The 19,920-nt window shown below is 43.2% G+C and overlaps 1 protein-coding gene across 1 annotated transcript in view; it reads right to left on the reverse strand.

Moving 5' to 3' along the window:
* The window catches only part of plekhm3 (pleckstrin homology domain containing, family M, member 3), a 33,265-nt gene extending 14,164 nt beyond the window's left edge, over nt 1–19,101 (reverse strand). Inside the window, 5 exon segments of the mRNA XM_080497593.1 lie at nt 793–938; nt 9,310–9,928; nt 9,930–10,414; nt 15,422–16,405; nt 18,984–19,101. Coding sequence (XP_080353719.1) covers nt 793–938; nt 9,310–9,928; nt 9,930–10,414; nt 15,422–15,929 — 1,758 coding nt within the window. The 5' untranslated portion in view covers nt 15,930–16,405; nt 18,984–19,101.
* Nucleotides 19,102–19,920: the final 819 nt, after the last annotated feature.

Raw genomic sequence — 19,920 nt, forward strand, 5'->3', positions numbered from 1 at the left:
GCTGCTCCACCAGAAGATTGGAACCAAAACACTAAACTGGAAGTGAAGCACAGCTGCCAACTCTTGTGTTTCACACTACAGGCATGTTATGCCTGTATTCTGCATTCTCATTTTTTGTTGAATATTAAATCTCTTAAAGTTATTCATAATTAAAAAAATTAAAAAAAGAAGCATTTCTGTGAGCAGCTGTTGGAATCCTAAAGTAATAATAGTATTTGTGGACGTGTGGTAATTCAGGGCCATTGACTTTAAATCACACCTGATGGCATAATTGCTGTTTTCACATCTTCTTCTTTAGATTGATTACGTGATTTTCAACATTACTTTTAATGACACAATCATCTCTAAAAATTGGAAACAATAATAATGCTCCTCTAACACAAAGTGCTGCCAAAACTGCTTCACAAAAAAAAATTAAAATAAAATAAGTGATGGCAAAAGTGACTAAATGATAAAAACATCAATAGAAGGTGATATTTTAAGAAGAAAAAACACTAATCATACAATTTAAGATTAAGACAGAATAAAGCATTGAGAATAAATAAATAATAAATTACAAAAGTCATACAAGTACATCTTGGTTTGCTTGACTCGCTAAGAAAGATGCTTCTTTAAAAATGCTCCTCCACTGTCTTTTCTATATTCCATCACTAACATGTTAAGTATCTCCAGAGGACGTCGGGGTAAAGTTTATAACATACATAAGCAATCAGAGGAGATGTGATGTGATGAGCAAACAAAAAAAACAAAAAAAACCCAACATGGAGCCTATTTATGAGTGTGAGTTCACACCTTGTGCTTGCTGGTGTCCCAGTTGTGCAGCAGGCGCGCTGGGATGAGGAAGGAGTTGTCCTGGTGGCAGCTGTGGCAGTAGTACCAGCCGCTGTAGTAACAGACCTTCGCCTTTCCTCTGGAAAGACCAACTGGACGCTGACAACCTGGAGATTGAGGAAGCGGTTCAGTACGCGTGTGAGCCGACATCTCTTGATTTGGTGTTGCAAAAACTACACTGCATATATTTGTTAAAGAGGGGAGGAATTCTACAAACTGTGGATTAATCCTGTATGATCGATCTTATCAATGCTGAGTGAGTTACTGCAGACTCTTATTATCAAACGACAGCTTCAGTAACGAGATTCATATCTCCAGGTCCATTTCAGGGTCGTCCCTGGCTATTTAGACCTGAAGCGTTGCACAAGTCAGCCTCGGTGCGAACAAGATGAAGGAACCAGGGGTGAAAACAAAGGTTGCAAAAAGCCCAGTGTTAATATGTGTCGGTTTATTGCCTCACTAAATACCTCACTGATCTGCCCAAGTGGACCTGCAGAAAATAGATAACACAGTTGGAAGGTAGTAGTTCAGTCCAACCCGCTGAACAATAAAGCGTCGACATGGAGGAGTAAATTCAAAATCCCCACTTCGGCTCACTTTTGTTTTACTTTACAGATTTAGAGGCTGAATTTGAAACACGCACGTTTGCACATTAAACCCAAGCCAGAAACAACCGAGAGAAGAAAATACCAGCAGTGAGCTCCAAGCCGACCAACATCAGTGTTTTCATGCAAACTGGACAGCGCAGTGTGGCGGGATTAAAACACTCTCAGTGGTCATCTTGGACTGAGACGGAAATCTAAAGGTTGCAGAACTTTTTGTACGAGGCCCTTCAGCTTCTAAACCACCTGCCTGAAGAGAAGTGGCTGCAAAATCACAGACTTTATAAGAGAACCATTGTGGTCAAATGGAGAAAAAAAACACCGTCAGTGCAATTATTCTTCACACGGATGCAAAGTAAAGTTATGCAATATGACGGAGTGGCACGGTGACCTCACAGTAAAAAGGAAGAGGGATTGAACACGGTCAACACAAGCATCTCCCTCAGCGACGCGCTAATTGGGTTACGTCACGACTGCCATTTGGTTTTAGCTCAACGTGAGAGAATTGTCTGTGTCATCGTGTTGTTTTAGGTCGTCTGCGGCTCTCCAGCTCGAAACTCTGAATGAGGCAGGCGTAGAAGATGAACAAATGTTTGAAGAGGAGCTACATTATCATCTCATTACTGGTTGGGGCGGCAGCGCAAAACAAATTTAATCTTTATGTGTGCATGTAGAACTGTGACGCTACATCTCAGTCTATATACACAAAGCATGCTTGAGTTTTGTCTTCCAAAATAAAGTTCATATAAGACTTATTTTCTGGCTCTGTGTTAAATTCTTCAAGTTATCCACTAGTGTGTTTGTCCTGAAAGCTGAAATGATGCATCCTATTGAAGAGACTATTCATAAAAGTTCCAATCCAGTACACAGGAGAACAATAATGCATCTTTTGCGTTTGGAAAAGTAATCTTGTATTAAACATTGGGTGTAATATTTCACTGACAGTGCAGGTTTAAAGCATATTCCATACTACTTGGTCAGACTCTACCTGCCTAATCCATTTTATGTAATCCCTAGATGACAGAGTCTTGGCATCTCTGGTAGTCACAACACTGCAGACTTCAATAGGGCAGAGCTTTGTAGACTCAAAACAGATCCTCTGCTCTATTCAGCCTGATGGCTTCCTCATGTCGCTTTGTCTTCCCCGACTCTTCAAAGGTCATTCTTCACCCAAACACCCGGACCTGCTCCGAGATCGCACACGGCGCTGCAGTTCGACAACAGGTGTCCCTTATCCACACTATCAGAGAGTACATGAGGCCAGGGGGGGGGGACCGTGAGTGAGGGGAGGCAGGAGAAGAAAAGAAAAAGAAGATTGTCATCAGGTCTTTAGGAAAACCTGCTAACAAGAGAGGGAGAGGAAAAGAAAGAGGAAAAGACAGAGGAAGGGGGACAAGTGTCAGCGTGTTGGTCAGCTGTGTCTCTACACTACAAACACATTCTAAAAAAAGAACTCACAGAGGGAAGACATGGGTAAAAGGCTATCGAGAGATGAGAGAGAATAAGAGTGCTTGAAAGAGAAGAATGGAGATCAAACAGGAAGAGATGATGGCAGACCAGACAGAGGAGAGTCGATCGGCTATCTGACGTCTGAAAGAGACAGACGATGGTCTAATCAGCGCCGAGGAGACAAATTCCTTTTATTTCTGAAAAACACAAAAGGAAAATTGACACTCGCAAATTAAGCAAACTCACAGTATCCAAAGGAAGCCCAGGCCGGCACAGGGAGAACCTGGAAACTCAGCAGGTTCGTTACGGCAAACATTGGTGCTGTGAGGTGAGGCGACAAGCTTTGGAGAGTTCTGTGTCAAAAGACCAATGATTGACTCTCGATATATTAACAGTGACCAGAAGGAAGTTATCATTACTGTTAGTACAGCAGGAAGTAATTCTTCTTTGGTTTGTCCACTCGCTCTGCCACTGCACCTTACCATCTATTTATTTATGTTGCTTTTATCTCGTGCTTATTTCTAAGTGCCCATGTTCCGTTCTGTGCTTTACTTTTTTATGTCTTATACCCAGGTATTTTTATATTTTTATTTCTTACTTTTATTACTATTCTATTGTATTTTATAATATTCGTATGTACCAGATTGCTGCAACAAGACAATTTCCCCTGGGGATGAATAAAGTAATTATCTATCTATCTATCTATAATATCAAGTATGGCAACTGGCCGATGGGCTACAGTCGGCCCAGTCCCCGTACCCTGTTTCCCAGAAGTCAGTTTCCAAAGACTTAAGATAAAACAGTTTTCATTGGTAGTATGCGGATGATCATCATGATCCTTTTTATTGTGAAACCAATAAAATAAGACAAGAAATTATAGCCTGTAACTTACTTTTGATCGTATTGATATACTTCACAAAACGCAGCTGTATAACGGTGATCTCCAAACGCGAGACGCCGTCGGACAATGCAGCCGTCGGGCAAAACGCAAACCTCCAAGTAACTCAGGAGTAAGTGATTGGCTGCCATCTCTGTTGGTGTGTGAATGATTGTGTGCAAGAATGGGTGGATGAAAGTGGACATGTGAAGTGAGTTGAGGCTGTTGGGGGGGGGGGGGGGGGGGGGGGGGGGGGGGCACCAGTCACCTTTTACTTTGTAATCATATTGAAATAAGACAGTTTGTGGTATCATACATCACTGACCGTCAGCATTCAGCCACACACACCAGTTATGTGACCCTCTTCTGAGATCCCATATCATTAATCTAAACTCTAACGAAGCTGTGCCGCTGCTTTTATGTTCCCTTTTCTCTGCGCAGAATTCTGATCACAACAAAAAGTCAAATCCCTTCCAGATGTGATCTGCTGCTCCTGAGCACCGTCTGACTCCTACGATCACTGACATTTCCAGCAGATCCCTAAAAAAAAAAAAAAAAAAAAAACCCACCGAATTGAAGGCCTTTGTACTCAGCAGAAATGTATAATTTCCATTCAGCCTACACGCCATTTGTTATTCCTACCGACATTTACTCGATGGGGAGGGAAGAAAACAACAACTCCATACAAAGTCTTATCGAACTTGAACGAGCCGTGATCGGACGCATGTGTGCCACTGGGATCTCGGTGGGTTAATTTTAGCGATGATCGCACGCTTGTTGTTGGGGTGGATGCTCTTTAAAGAAACCACAGTGCACTGGTCGGGAGGCCAGCAGGCTGAAGGGATGGTCAACAGTCTGGGGAACACTGTGTCACTTCGAGGAAACTGCTGACCACCAGACCAGCTTTGCTGGCCAACTCGTGGCCTCAAATTTGGTCTGCTGCCGTCGGGGGGCCAGAGGAACAAAGACTGGTGCATACATAGCCTGCAAGCGCAATAACAACCTTTAACCTCAAAATTCTATATCATGAGCGCAAGAGGAGAACACACCCACACAGGCCCGAGAAAAGTGCTTCCACCACAGCGGGGGCACCGTAACGTGCACCCCCGCTTGCCTGGGAAGTCTCAGGAGGAAGTGCACGGGCCACTGTGGAAGGAGGACAGGAGGTGAAACGGCGCCAAGACGACGAATGCAACTCTGAGCGGGTTCACGACGAAAACCTCAAAGAACAGCAGAAAAACCTCGAAACAGACACTCTCACTAGGCTCACGTGCAAAAACAGCTAAATAGAGTGTTTACTTGCTTTACCAGTGCAGCTAAATCCTGCGTGTACGACAAAAGACGGTACAACCTGGACAGAATAAAAGTCAAATGCAGGTCAGAACCAGAGAGACACACTAACACCTGTCGGCAACTGGGAAAAAAACAAACAACACATTTTTTTTTTTGTAGGAAGAAAATAAAGGACCATAAGAAATCCTGACAGAATGTGCAAATTATTCACAAACTGTGGTCTTCTCACTTTCACTGAGTTTTTCATAAATATTAGCACACATGAAAGAAATTGATTTTGTAGAATCAAGAGCAACTATGGAAAAGAAGTGTCTATTGCTGTCGGCTGTGGCTCCTATCGGTGTGGACGGCCCCCCCAGCATGGTGTTTTCTCCCCTGGATCATCAGTGCCTTGCCATTCTTACATCATTTTTATATCAGTTTTTATATTCTGTTACGGGCAGTTGGGGTTGGTGTGTATGTGTGTGTGTGTGTATGTGTATGTGTGTGTGTGTGTGTGTGCGTGCTTCTATTTTATTTTTGATCATTATGTGAAGCACTTTGTATTGCATGTATGTACGAAAAGTGCTCTATAAATAAAGTTTGATGTGATTTGATTTGATTGTTTTTTTTTTATTTCAAAGACTCTGGTTTTTGTATGCTGGTGACAGTGAATGCGTCCTCCAGTATTTGGCTTCACTGTAATGTTTTGATGGAATTGGACAGAGGGTCTTGCCTGGTGACAGTTTGGAAGTAAAATATTTGTGAATTAGTGTTTTAGATGTAAAAGACGCCACAGATCTTTACCTGTGCAACACAATAGATGCGTGTTTATCTTTGAAAGAAGCATTTTAACTGAAAATAAAAGCACATGAGGTTTTAGATAATGTTAGGTAACTTGCATCTCAAGTGTAAACTATCTCAAGAATTTACACATGTTCTAACATATACATAAGGTTCATTCAAACACATAAAAATGTAATCAGGTTATTAAGGAGTGTAATACAGTATGTTTACACTAAAGCCATAACCCGTAGTTAATAAAAAAAATGAATCCTTCAATTGCATCGTATCATTATATTCATTTAAATATTTACAGAAAGAAAAGACAATAATCGCCAAGTGTGTTGGTTTGTAAATAGTGAGATTAATGACGATCTATGAGGGATTGTTGCCTCAGCTCTTTTTCAGTGTTTTTGATGCGACACTGTTAATTCCTTGGAGAATCTACTGACAGTTTCAGCTGCACCTTTCTTCCTCCATTATCAGCACACAGTAACAACAGTGTTTTCCACGAGGCTCTGATCTTTTATGTGTCTTTCTGGGATGAAGAGAGAGCGGGACTGAGTGAAAGATGAATGGGAATTCAAACATAGCTCAAAGGTCTACCGATTGTACCGCGGCTCTCTGTAGTGAGAGAGGGTCACTTTGACCGGGGAGAGAGAGAGAGAGAGAGAGAGAGAGAGAGAGAGAGAGAGAGAGAGAGAGAGAGAGAGAGAGAGCAAGAGCGAGAGCGAGAGAGAGAGCGAGAGAGAGAGTGAGAGAGAGAGCGAGAGAAACAGAAGGAGGGGGACATCAGGGCAAAAAGGGGCTCATGCTTTCATCTGCCCGCCACTGGTTCAAACCACCACACCTCTGACAGGACACTGGGTGTGTGTGTGTGTGTGTGTGTGTGTGTGTGTGTGTGTGTGTGTGTGTGTGTGTGTGTGTGTGTGTGTGTGTGTGTGTGTGTGTGTGTGTGTGTGTGTGTGTGTGTGTGTGTGTGTGTGCGTGTGTGTAATGTGCACATGTGAATTAAAACGAAAGACGAAAAGAAGCCTGAGCTTTGATGTGCCTCATTCATACCAGTTAAAAACGCTCAAATAATAAACGTGGACAATTGGAGAGTACTATGAGCAAGAAAGTGAGAAAGCGTGCGCGCGGTTGCGTGCGTTCATCTTTTGATGTGAATCCACCTCTTACTTAATCACTTCCCAAATATCTACTGATTCCCACAAACGCCCCCCCCCCACCCCATCCAGCAGATTCACGTGTCCCATCGGGGGCCTGGGATAGTGCTCCACTGCTACAACAGGGGTCACCTCACCTAAGGACACACTCCAGACGGTGTGTTTGTGGTGGTTTGGTGGGGTGGGGGGGAGGGGGGGGTGGAGGGGGGGGTGATGAGCTTGGTGTGGAGTCACAGTCTTCAAACGGACACCGTTTGCTTCAAAAGGGAATCTAAAATGCAGTAATTCTCATATATAATCAGTTGAATAAATTTAACATTTTGATGTTAAATAACTAATTACCCCTGTATGTATGGAAGTAGCATGCATATGCAAAGGGGGAGACTTGAAACAAGTTCAAAGAGATAACACCTAAGAAGCATACTGAACATTCGACGCTGCAGTCGCAACTATCAAAAGATCTTCTTTAGAGTCGTCGTTGTCTTGAGAAACAATCCCATCAGTTTCAGATTAACACCAGACGATCAGCGCTTTCGATAAATTGGGTTTGTGTTGTCGACAGGACTTATTATGGCCGATAGCAGATTCAAACACACCTAAACTGCTTTATGGCGGGGATGTTTAGTGTTATATCTTTGTAATCTGACGGAAGGACATACACACACAAAAAAAAACCCTGAAAATGTTTAACATATAACTTCTAATATTTCAATATATTATAACATTTCAATTCTACTTGGTAAATAAATGTTTCAGTCATATTACTAGAATTTGTTTCTCCTCTCCTTAAACAACCACTTAAAAAAACCACTTAAACCAAAAAAGGACATCAAAATGATGACATTAAAAATTAAATAATAAAGAAATAGAAGATAAACCTGGTCGCATTTACTATCGGCAGTAAAAGGTTCAGACACATTTCCTTGGAAAATGGATAAAAATGTAACTCATTAATTTGGGAACCTTTATTAAAAAAAGACAGATTTTACAAAATGTTTCAAAGACCCTGAATATAAGTTGTGCAAAGCACTTTTCAGTTGCAACCAAGTAACACAGCAGGAGGTTCAGAAGGCAAGAGAGGGAGAGACAAAAGGAGGGAAAGGCTACAAGCGTGAACTTAAAAGAGAAGAAAACGAGGGAACTAACTGGAGGGAGTGAGGAAAGGTGTTCCCCGCATAGAGAATGGATGTATCCAGCTGTCCCTTCCATCCAGCGCAACCCAGAAGTCCTTTAAACGGCGACGATCGCGGCTGACCACTGTCGCATCCCCAGGCCTCTTTCATTCACTCTCATTCATTCATTCATTCATTCATCCATTTTTTTCCTCTCCTCCGGTGCTTTAAGCCTACCAATTACCATCAGTTGGCCCCAGACGGCCCCTGTCCCTTGTTCCTGTTTCAGCTGGCCTTTCAAATCAGCCCTGCATTAATAAGCCAGTTGTTACAAATAAAAAAAAAAAGGAGGTGAGCGGTCATTATTCAAAGCCTTTCTAAAGAGGTGGGAGGGAGAGAGAGGGGGAGAGAGAGAGAGAGAGAGCGAGAGAGAGAGAGAGAGAGAGAGAGAGAGAGAGAGAGAGAGAGAGAGAGAGAGAGAGAGAGAGAGAGAGAGAGAGAGAGGGAGGAAGCCAATGATTCACACCCATGGAGAGTAAAAGCACCGCCTGCCATTTATGAGGCTAACCAAGTGCCCCGTATGAAGACTACCTTGAATAATAATAATAATAACAAAGAAGGGAGAGGTGGTAATGAACGTGGCTTTGAAAAAAAAAAAGTGGGTTCAGAAAAACACAAAAGAGCTTTCAGGAATATACTAAATCATAACAGATCAGCCACGTATGTGTCCAACAGGGGTGCATGTATTATTATTTAAATGAGTACGCAACATGCGGTATAATGCTTTAACAGTTTACAATTTAACATCGATCATAGGACAATAATCACCTACCAATTGATTGCAATTATTGCATCATGACAACTATCTGACTCAACCGTTTCCATTATTTGTACACTCATTACGATAGTCCAATGTGACATGCAGGTGACTCTTTGTGTCACTAAACGGTGCCATTTTTCCATACATGCAATGGTAATAAGAGCAAGTAACATAAGCAGAACCACGTGCAACTGTACACTTTGTCTTTTGTTTGCTTAGTGACCCACATATGGGCCCAAAACTATTTAAGAATCCTATCCACGCACAGGAGGAACATGCAAACGCCACACAAAAGGGGTCCTCAGCCCAGCTGGACAGCGAGACGTGACGTCTTGTCACAGATTGTTGTGTCTAACAGGTGCTGCGTGGATGTACGCGTGTTTTAATTGCAACTCACCTGCACATTTGAAGCTCTGAGCGGTGAGCCCCTTTTCCACGGCCAGACAGGTGAGAATGCTGAGGAAACTGGTGGTGACCGACTGGCGCTTGGCTCTCTGGGCGTCCCTCTGCCTTCGGTCTCTGGAGGGTTTGGATCTCAGCAGCACCCCTTGGAGACCAGGTGGCCCCTCTCCTGATTCTCTCCCTCCTTCTTGTGCAGGCCTCTGCACTCCGGCCGCCTCCCGCAGAGCCTCCACCCATTCCTGGGCCTTGAGCTGGTCTCCCGCCCGGAGTCGGAGCACCTCTTTGGGGAAGACCACCTGGAAAAACTCCCCCCTGTCAGTCCACGGCTCTCCGCTCTCCGGCTCAGGCTCGTGCTGCACAGCCACACAGGTTGCCAGGGAATACTGGAGGACGGGCTGCGACACGCACCCGCGGCCTTCTGCGGGGAAGGCCCGGAGAGCCGATCTGGTGAGGACAAACCTGAGGGCTCGCCAGCTGTTCTGGTCCGCCAGCTGGTGCAGAAGACCGGCTCTGAGGACGTCCTGGCAGCGCTGGGTGAACAGAGGCAGCGTGGTGGGCCTGCTCGGGACGCCAGAACTCGACTGGAGGGACCGCGTGGCCTCCGCCGGGGCGGGGGGCGTCGCCGTCGGGCCTGGTGTCGAGCCCGGACGGCGACGGCGACGACGAGGGCGACACGGGGGCGGGGAACTTGGCAACCTGCTGATTTCCCACCACGCTCTTATGCTGGCGCTTCTCCTGCCTGGCGGGTCGCGCCGCCTGCACCTTCTCCCACACGAGCCGCCGCCACTCCGCGGCCTCCCACTGGCTGGCCGCCCTCAGCTGGAGACGCGTGCTGTTGAAGAACAGGGCCTGCAGCGTGCGCTGGTCGGCGGGCTGGGCGATCTGGCCGGGCTGGCTGCAGGGCGCCGGGGAGATGACGCTCTGGCAGTGTGACAGCGAGTAGGCGGTGCCCAGCTGGCGGTTGGCACTGCTGTCCAGCGTGTACAGCCGGAGCTCGCAAGGCGTCAGCTCAACGTGGCAGGGCGTCCAGCGGCCCCGGGGCCCCTCGCGCTGCTCCATCTCGCCCTGCTTCACCACACTGCTGCTGCTGCTTGCATGTGCTGAGCAGTGAAGGAGGAGGAGGGGAAAGAAAGAAACGATTAGGCGATTAATGCGCGTTTGATCAGGGAAAACATTATTTGTACAAAGACCCTTTTTTTGACCAGTTACACATCAAGGGTTTGTTGTTGTTTCTATTATACTTGTACAGGTCAATTACCGTATGTTAGAAGTCAGTTTGAAGAATATCATCTGATGTTTTCTTTTTGAAAACTGAAAGGTTTCTGCAGCCTTTCCTCCTCGTTACATGGAAGAGCCAGGAAATGTAATCAAGGTTGGTCAGTCACTTAAACAAAGCAGCTTATCACAGTCTTCTGGCTGAGAGCTGAGGGGGAGTATTTTGCTAAGAGACGGCCATCTTTAGTCATGTCACCACAGCAGGAAGAAACAGTATTGTTAAAGGCTGCAGCAAGTCGCCTGACCGACTTCCCTAATCTGGAGGCCATTTCTCTCTAATCTTTCCTCGTCTGCTGATATGAAAGTTGTTTTTTTTAACCTAATTTTTCTATGTCAATTTTTCCCTATTTCTTACTGCACACACTTTGCAAATTCTTTTATTTTTCCAGTTTATATTTTTTGGTTAAGTCATTGGCCTACATGTACATTGCTCTTCCTCTTGCATTCTAGATTTAAACATTTTAAAATAACATTTTTGATGGGAAATCCCCAAAATGATGTAAAATGTGTCAGTGCCAGGGGTGAACACTGGTGATATAAAATAAAACATTTAATAATGATTTTAGTGACACTGGTTTTGACTTAAAAAATAGTTTTTTGGTAACATTTTGTGATCGATACGTGGGGGTCACGATAGTTTGCATTTGCTCAAACTACCTTAATGCATTCAAGATGATAATAATAATAATAAAAAAAAAGTACTCTCACCGAAGTTTTTCTTTAAAAATAAATGCATTACAAACATTGATAAACTACTATCAGCCCTTTAAAAAACCTTTATATACACTATTACATCTACATATTACTATACTATACAAGATTCAGTTTTTTTCACAATCAACTGGCACGTGACAAAAACGAAATGTTAAATATCAGGCCATTGTAAAACGATTTGTATTATATGTTCGATTCATGAAGGATTGCTAAAAATATCTATATACGTATATTTCAAGTAATATGCATCAGACACAAAAGGTCAAATACTAGACAAACATTTCATTGGGGTGAAAGGACATAAAAAAAAGCCACACAAGAGCAACAAATCCAGATGTTATAGTGTGAAAGTTTCTATGTGGGGTTTCTATTGTCATGAAATACAAAGACTTGCTATGAAATGAAAGAAGCTTGGAAGTGATTTGAATATACCATATTATGAATGTTTTTGACAAACTCTTTCTGGCTCCTGTAGTATAAATGAGTTAAAAACAGCAGCATTGTTAAAAGTGCATAAGATCACATTTTAGTTTTGTGGAGAAAATGTTCAAGCACTGATAAATAGTGAAATGCTCTAAACCTAGACAAAGTCTACGCTGAATAAAATAAAGGCCTCGACTCCCTTTTAATATGTGGTTTCACTTTATATAACCGAATTGGCCATGTGACATGTCACATGCAACAAAATCAACTCAAATGAATCCAGTTTTTACTAAATGCTTAAAATTCAGTTTACACCTCGACACGCAGACTAATTATTTTAACCTGCAGATCCATCAATCAATGGTTACTGAACAGACAGGTTTACTTAACAATACCAACAATCATTTAAAATAAACCCACAAAACAATCTGACAAATTGTGTAATTGCGAGATGTAGCATTTTGTTTCTTTAACGTGCCAAATCGCTCAGGGCAGGAAAAGTTTAAAACAAAACGGGGGGGGGGGGGGGGATTGCAGTGCCTCATCAATCTTATCAAAACAAGCAGCGGACACGGTGTCGCCCTGGGTCTCCGAGTGTGCATGCTAACAAACCTTTTTACTAAAAGGAACAAATGAATATGCAAATGTGCTTCGCCGGAATCAAGTCGGGCTGATTGGCAGTGTTCACGCTTGGGAGGGCCGAGATGAGAATGAGGCATTGTGGCGAGGAAAAGTGCTCGGTTCAATTAGCCTTCATCTCTACCTGGTAGGTTTTGACATTGCACGCGGCTATAACCTGACATATACACACACACACGAGCCTTCCACCAGAATTAATGCTTCTCTCTCAGTGCAGTTAACAAACTCTCCAACATGAGCCCAGACGTAAACCTGTGCATGATCAAATGTTGAAGGATTTACGCACCAGTGCTGTAAAAAACAACAAAAGTACATTCTACAACAACGTGTATTGGTTTATCCACAAGAAGGCAAAGTAATGACTGTAATTCATAATGACTATATTAAACATTTATTCATTTTGTTGGACTTGGTTACATATTGTTGTTATCTGTAGTGATGAGAAAATGTTTTTTAACAAGACTCACGTTTACTCGAGAAGAAGAACCTCATTAATGAACTAAGTCAGTCTTCCGGACAGCAACATGAAAGATGCCTGACTATTTATCACAACTATCATCTGGAGCGTCGTCTTCTTCCTCCAACTCACTGATGAATCTTCATCTGAACCTCATCAGACTCATGATCAGACTGACCCGCACAGCGCTGACAGCGTCAAGTACATTAATATAATAGCGCTATGTGGAGTATATATAAATAAATGTATATCAATAAAACAAGCCGATCCTCCCTGGTAGCACAGACGTTAGTTATTCATTGTCTGTTTTTGTATCTAAATAATTTTAGATTTCGTTTTAAAATTTCCCATAGCTGCACAGTAATGTTGTTAACACTGGCAGAGTATCGGCCATCGGCTGAGCTCGGCCTCATGCCGCTGAGGAGCAATGACAAGGCTTGAGCCCAGCTGTTACCGCTGATTTGTCTTCCGACAGCAAATGTGGTCGTTCGGTCGCCGTCCACGTCTGTCCAATGGCGTGGTTCGCCCCCAGCGGAGCTCCATCACCACTACTTTGTGACAGTGTGTGTCTAAGTCATTGAGAAAGTGACCTAAAATAGGGAAACATTACTCTAATCATCATCAGACTCATCCAACGATTTATAATCTTTTTGAATTAAGATATTTTAAAGTGAACATTTCCTCTCTAGTATGAAATTGTCTTCCCCAGATTGAGACACACAATATGAATTCTTTCCTCACTTATGGCTTATTGCTGGTCTTTAAAACTCCTGGAATGGTGCAACTATAAAAACAGAAGAGAGTCTCCAGAGTCCGGTGACATCATTTCTGATCAATGAAGCTTTTAACAGTTAAGTTGGCAAAGTGGGGAAACATAAGTGAATCTCAATAAAAGCCACATATAAAGCCTGTTTGGGTCCACATATGCATGCGTATTGCGTTTGGAAAACAGTCATCATCCTTTCTATTTACCATCTAAAGATCCCCAGCTGTCATTAATGGAAAGGCAAACAGGTCATTTTTTTTTTTTTTTTTAATGTGAATGAAGAGACATCGTAAGGCCGGGCTAAATCACTGTGCCTTCTGCTTATTACCGTCCCTTTCCTACTTCTCTCCTTTCAGTAGACATCGAGCCAAACTAAATAGCCCGATGTCTTTTCACACATATGCTAATACTAAATAATCCTGCCAGTATCAGGGGCCGGGTAATTGGGTTGCCTCTTCTCTCGCCTCATTTGAGTCCATTTGCTGACAGGATTACAGGCTATTATCCCTCAGGATCCTTTAGGATCTCCTTAGGCCTTCAGATAGCGAAAACACACAAACAAATGGTGCATAGGGCATGTGTGTGCGTGTGTGTGTGTGTGTGTGTGTTGGGCTCTCAGCCTGAATACTGTGTCATAGCACAGCTGTGTCATTTTGAGTTATCATCATCTTCTATCATTATTGCTGTTTCTGAGGATGCTTCAACCTGAGTACAGCACACGCCCCGGTCTGCAGCTCCAATGCTCTGGAACTTCTGTCATCTTAAAGCCTCTAAAAAGACTGAGAAAGGATTTCAGTGAGTGGACAGTCAATCAGAGGAGGAGGAGGAGGAGGAGGAGGAGGAGGAGGAGGAGGAGGAGGAGGAGGAGGAGGAGGAGGCGTGTATGTCTCTGGCAGGTAAGGGCCAACTTGTTAGATGCAATTAGGAATACTTCAGGTTCATTGAGCCGGTGGCCAGCGGACATGACATGATGATCAATGAGTCAAAGCAACTCTCCAGAACACAAACGTCCAATTAGGCAAATGTAGTTTTTAAAAAGTGTGAGTTCACTCCAATTAGACAAAAAAAAAAAAAAAAAATGACGACCATAAGGGTGTAACAGTCAAGTGATAAACACTGATAATCTCGTGACATTGGCACAAGATGATGTCAGGAACACGGCAGACGCTTTCTTGGTTCACATAATTTCGGAGACAGATAAAGGGACAAAGGACCTGAAAGACGGGTCTTCTGGTGAGCACAAATATCAGCTGACATTGTGTTGCTCTCAACTTTGTGTACGCAAGCGCAACGTTATACCTTCCTGCAGTCTGACCGCCATCGCAGCGTGTGATTGTTCGTGTTGTGGCTAGAGCTGTTTCTGAGAGGTTTCTTATCGTTGTTGGTTGTAATATCACACTGTGCAATTATTCAACTTAATTTATCCCATTTCTCATCCTGCTCTTTTATTTAACGTTCATATGCACCTTATTTTAAATGTTTGTCTGTTTGCACTACTTTTTAAAATATAAATACGCTTTTCTAATGCCTTTTTTTACCGGCTGCTAAAGCAACGACATTTCGTTGCCAGTTTCCTCACTGTGTGATGTACTGTGCAATGACAATAAAGAAAGTCTAAGTCTAAGTCTAAATCTAAGTCTTATTGTTGGCTATGCAGTTTGATGGTTATTGTTTTCGGCGACTGTTGGTGTTCGTGGTGATTTAGGATCGCTGTTGGTCATTTCATGTCGCGTCTGTTCGTTGATGCACATTTTTAATGAAAAAAGAAAGTAAAGATTTAGATTGGAAAAGTGCAGGTGTGACATTACACATCGACAGCTCTTACACGCTCACCTTCTTGCTGGTGGTTAAGAATCATGTTCTTCAGTGTGTTGCAGTCCACTGCGGGCAGCCCGTTGTCGGTGTAGGCAGACGGCCGGTAGTTGACGTCCGACCTGGACCGGTTGTGTCCTTTCTTGAAGACGGAGTTGGACGAGGAGTTGGCGGTATTGTTGGCGCAATCTTTGCTGTGGGCCGCCAGGTCGTTAGTGGAGCGCGCTCGACTTCGCTTGCCGTGCCTCAAACCCATCCCCAGGCCCAGCACGCTGAAGTTGTCGGCCCAGGCCAGGCCCAAAGGCCCCACCTCCGGCTGCTCTCCGGCCAGAAGGCTCCACACGCCGCTGGAACTCAGCTTTCCCAACGCCGCGCTGGAAACCTCCTGCAGCTGCTTCGGCTGACGGGGAGGCTGAGCTTGACTCGGGCCTTGGCCTTGCATCCTATCCATGCAGTGGATGAAGTCCTCCGTGGCCTCCAGAGCTGGACTGATGTCACCCACCATGTCAAGTTGCTCAAGACCCTCCATGGCTGCACCAGGGTGAGCCTTTTTCCCTGAGCTGGAAGACTTACAGCTGCCAAGTTTCTCAAAATTGGTGCAAAAACCCAGTGAGCGGCATCCACATGTCCCAACAAACACAAAGCGGTCAAGCCGGACACTTTTCTCCTATGCTGGCGATCTATGAAAATGAGAAACGCATCCGAGCAGCTTGGAGGTTTCACAAACTGCTCCGGTTCGCTCCTTCCTCAACGGCGATCGGTGGCAGAAAGTCAGTGGAGGGAAATCGGCTTCATGCCAGAGCTTCACAGTTCTGGCAGCAGCCTGAAACTCGCTACTAAAATCCAGTTTGGGTGGTAAAACTATGTCATGAAGCCAGAAACACTCCCTCTGGCAAAAAGCCCTCAGCTTGAATCAAACGGTTTGAGGAGCCGTCGTCAAATTTCAGCTGGGTAATTTGTCGTCTCTCCTGTTAGGTCATCTGATGGAGGCCATTTGTGACTTCACTGTAAAAGAAGAAAATAGATTAAAAAGGAAACTATAAAGCGGAAGCGTGCGCCACAAAGACAAAGAATGGAAACGCAGCTGACAGTCAGAAAACTCTGATTCATTTATACCATGAAGTCACTTCCAGGGACTTTGGGGAAAAAAAAAAATCAAACAGCGACTTTGTCAACTCTAAGTTTCAAAACTGACCAGAGACCCTCCAGCTTCTTCCTCACCCCGAGACCAAAGCATCAAACATTCCACATCAGCAAACACAAACAATCTTCCTGCCTCACATGTCCTGGTGAAATGATGCTGGACTTCCTCCTTCAGTTGCTTATCGCTGGACAGAGGAGACGGAGAGGAAGCAGGCCTGGGTGGGGTTCCCATCCATCTGCCAGACCGCCTGTCTCGTCTGATCCTCTGCACTCCTCTCTCTCTCTCTCTCTCTCTCTCTCTCTCTAGCTACAATTTATACACACTTCTTTCCTTGTTCATTTGCACTCTCCCTCTCTCACTTCTATTGATTTTCCTCTCCTCCACAGCTGAGCCTCTTTTACTTTTCTTCACGTATGAATTATTGAACAACCATTACGGCACCACGATTCCGTTTCTGTGCTTCATTCAGTGAACATTTACATTGTATACATTATCGTTTGTTGATGATGTGAAAGGAGACTTCACCATTGGTACTGCAACGGTTTTTTCATATATAAATTCCAATATTTATGATGCACACTTATCTGAGAGGACACAGCACACTGCTTTCTAGAACCAACACATTTAAGTCAACACCTTAGACACAACTTTATGAAAAGTAGGTCAACATATTTCACTTATCTGAGCCAGATCAAAATTAGTCTGCGAGCTCACATGATACATAATATGATACATAACATACAAAAAAAAAAACCCTGATATTAGCCACAATATAAAAGTTTGTCTTTGGTTTTCTCCATCAAACACAGTAAGAAAAGCAAACAAACAAACAAACACTATTATAATTCATCACAGTTGTAATAGGCAATGAGAGAAATCATGCAGCTCTTGAAGCTTATTCAGGATAAATTTAAGTTCAAGCCTGAAAGTCAACAGAATACATCACGTCACATCACGTCACTTTGCTGCGATACGACCGGAACATCAATAAAAATCCCTCACTTGAAGGGTCATACTTTAATTGAATGTATGCACCAATTGTATTTCTTACAAGTGAATTAAGCAGTTTCTTTTTGGATTTTAAGGCCATAACGGCCATAATAATCTACTTTGAGTCAAGCTGTTTGTTCAAACTATTCAGGAGAGAAGTGACCAGGATTTAAACATTTTCTTTAATTCCGTTTTATTGTCACCGCTATTTCTTACTGAATAACAAAGCATCAGCTGCTGAGAACTTCCACGGTATTATCGATAACAAGAAGTGACCTGTTTATTTATCATTTTTACGTCCGACACCCGACGTCGCAATGAGCACATCGAACCAAATTCCCCATGACATCATCTGCCTGCAGATACAGCTCTGCGCAGAACGATGACTCGCCGTCATCAGTCTCAAGTTACTCATCGCGCTTTCCCCTGAATCCTGTCGTCTCACCATGTTGTGTCCGAGCACATGACAGAGGGAAAAGCAGCGATCTGAACTAACTGACACAACTGAAACAAAACCCAACAGCAAGCAAGAGAGACGTTCTGTCTAAAAGGTTAACACACATCTGCAAAGAAAAAAAGAATTTAATAAATAAAGTTTTATTGTAAAGCCACTATCATTCTATAATGTGACAACAGTACTGTGCATTCACTGTGTACAACAACAATCCAGCCATCACAGGGCAAAACACAGACACACACACACTCATATTCACAACTAGGGACAATTTAATGTCACTAATTAACCTCAAATATATGTTTTTGGACATTGGCAAGTCTCCAAAGCCTAAACCAGAGTCAAACCTGGAATGTTCTCTGTATGAATTGTGAACACTACATCACCTTTAAGCTTACAACTAAATAAGGACACTCTTTTAAACTTGTAGGGAGTAGTAAATACACTGCTTTTTTAAAATAAGGACAAAAAATACAGATATTGTGTTTTTAAGAAATGAGCAATAGTAGGACAAAACAACAACACAAACACTTAAAAAAAATACTTTAAAGTAGTTATTGTTGATATCAGTGAACAGATGTGCCATATCAGGACATAAAAATAAACAACACTTTAAATACAGATTCAATTTAAAAATCCGTTTCTCATTCTGCTGTCCGACACTTTTAGTTAGGTTTAATGAGATTTGCTGGAGTCGAGGATTTGTTAATTAACGGGTCCGAGCCTGGACTGAGTTGTTTGTGTTTACCTCCTTGATCCATAAACAAACAGTGTAAACACTAAACAATGACAGCGGTGAAGCCACGGTCAGCCTGTCGGACAGCTGCATCGACACATACATTAATAAGTGCAATAATTGAAGTGCAGGCTGGATGCGGCCTGTGTGTTTGCCAGCAGCTGATGTGAAGGGAGCCGGGGCTCGTTAGCAACATGCTAACGTTAGCCTCTCTCCATCCTTGGCCAATGTCATCTTAACAACAGAAAACTCTGCTCACCGACTCTCCTCAAAGCCATCGTGTCTCACCGGAGCTGCAGTACCACCGCGTGAGGGTGAAACTGGAGGCGAGCACAAGCTGTCAGACGTAAACAGAGACTCACCTTACTATGTTTACCATTATGTCATCTGACTGTCCGTCCCTGGTAATAAACTCCTCCGGCAGGAACCGCAGGCCGAGCACGAAGGTTCCGCCTCCATCACTGGTCTACTTTGAAGGTACACAAATATGGGATAAAGCAAAGTGAAATAAGAAAAGAAAAGAAAAGCGAAGAAAAGAAAAGAAAAGAAAAGAAAAGCAAAGAAAAGAAAAGAAAAGAAAAGAAAAGAAAAGAAAAGAAAAGAAAAGAAAAGCAAAGCAAAGCAAAGAAAAGAAAAGAAAAGAAAAGAAAAGAAAAGAAAAGAAAAGAAAAGAAAAGAAAAGAAAAGAAAAGAAAAAGATCCAACTCTTCTGCCTCCATTACGTAATTCAGTGACTGGCCGTTTTGTAAAGATAAGCTTGGATTGAAGTTAGTTTTATGTTGTATTGTGTTGTATTGCATTTGTTCTGAGTTTGCATGTTCTCCCCCTTTCTGTGTGTGGGTTTTCTTCAGTTATTCCAGTTTACTCCCACGGTCCAAAATCATGAATATGAGGATAACTGCTGATGCTAAATGGTCACTAGGTGTGAATGTGAGTGTGTGCACTTGTCTGCATCTTTGTGTTTGCCCTGCGATATACTGGAGACCTCACCAGGGTGAACAAAGCCTTCGCCCATAGTTAGCTGGGATTGGCTGCAGCGCTCCATGACCCTGCATGGTGTGAAGTGATATTGAAGATGGATAAATAATAATAATAATAATAATAAGAAGAAGAAGAAGAAGAAGAAGAAGAAGAAGAAGAAGGAGAAGAACTATAGCGCTACATAAAAAAGTGCTACATGCTGTTTGAGCTTTAAA

The sequence above is a fragment of the Blennius ocellaris genome, assembly GCF_963422515.1.
Source record: "Blennius ocellaris genome assembly, chromosome: 6".
NCBI classification, from domain to species: domain Eukaryota; kingdom Metazoa; phylum Chordata; class Actinopteri; order Blenniiformes; family Blenniidae; genus Blennius; species Blennius ocellaris.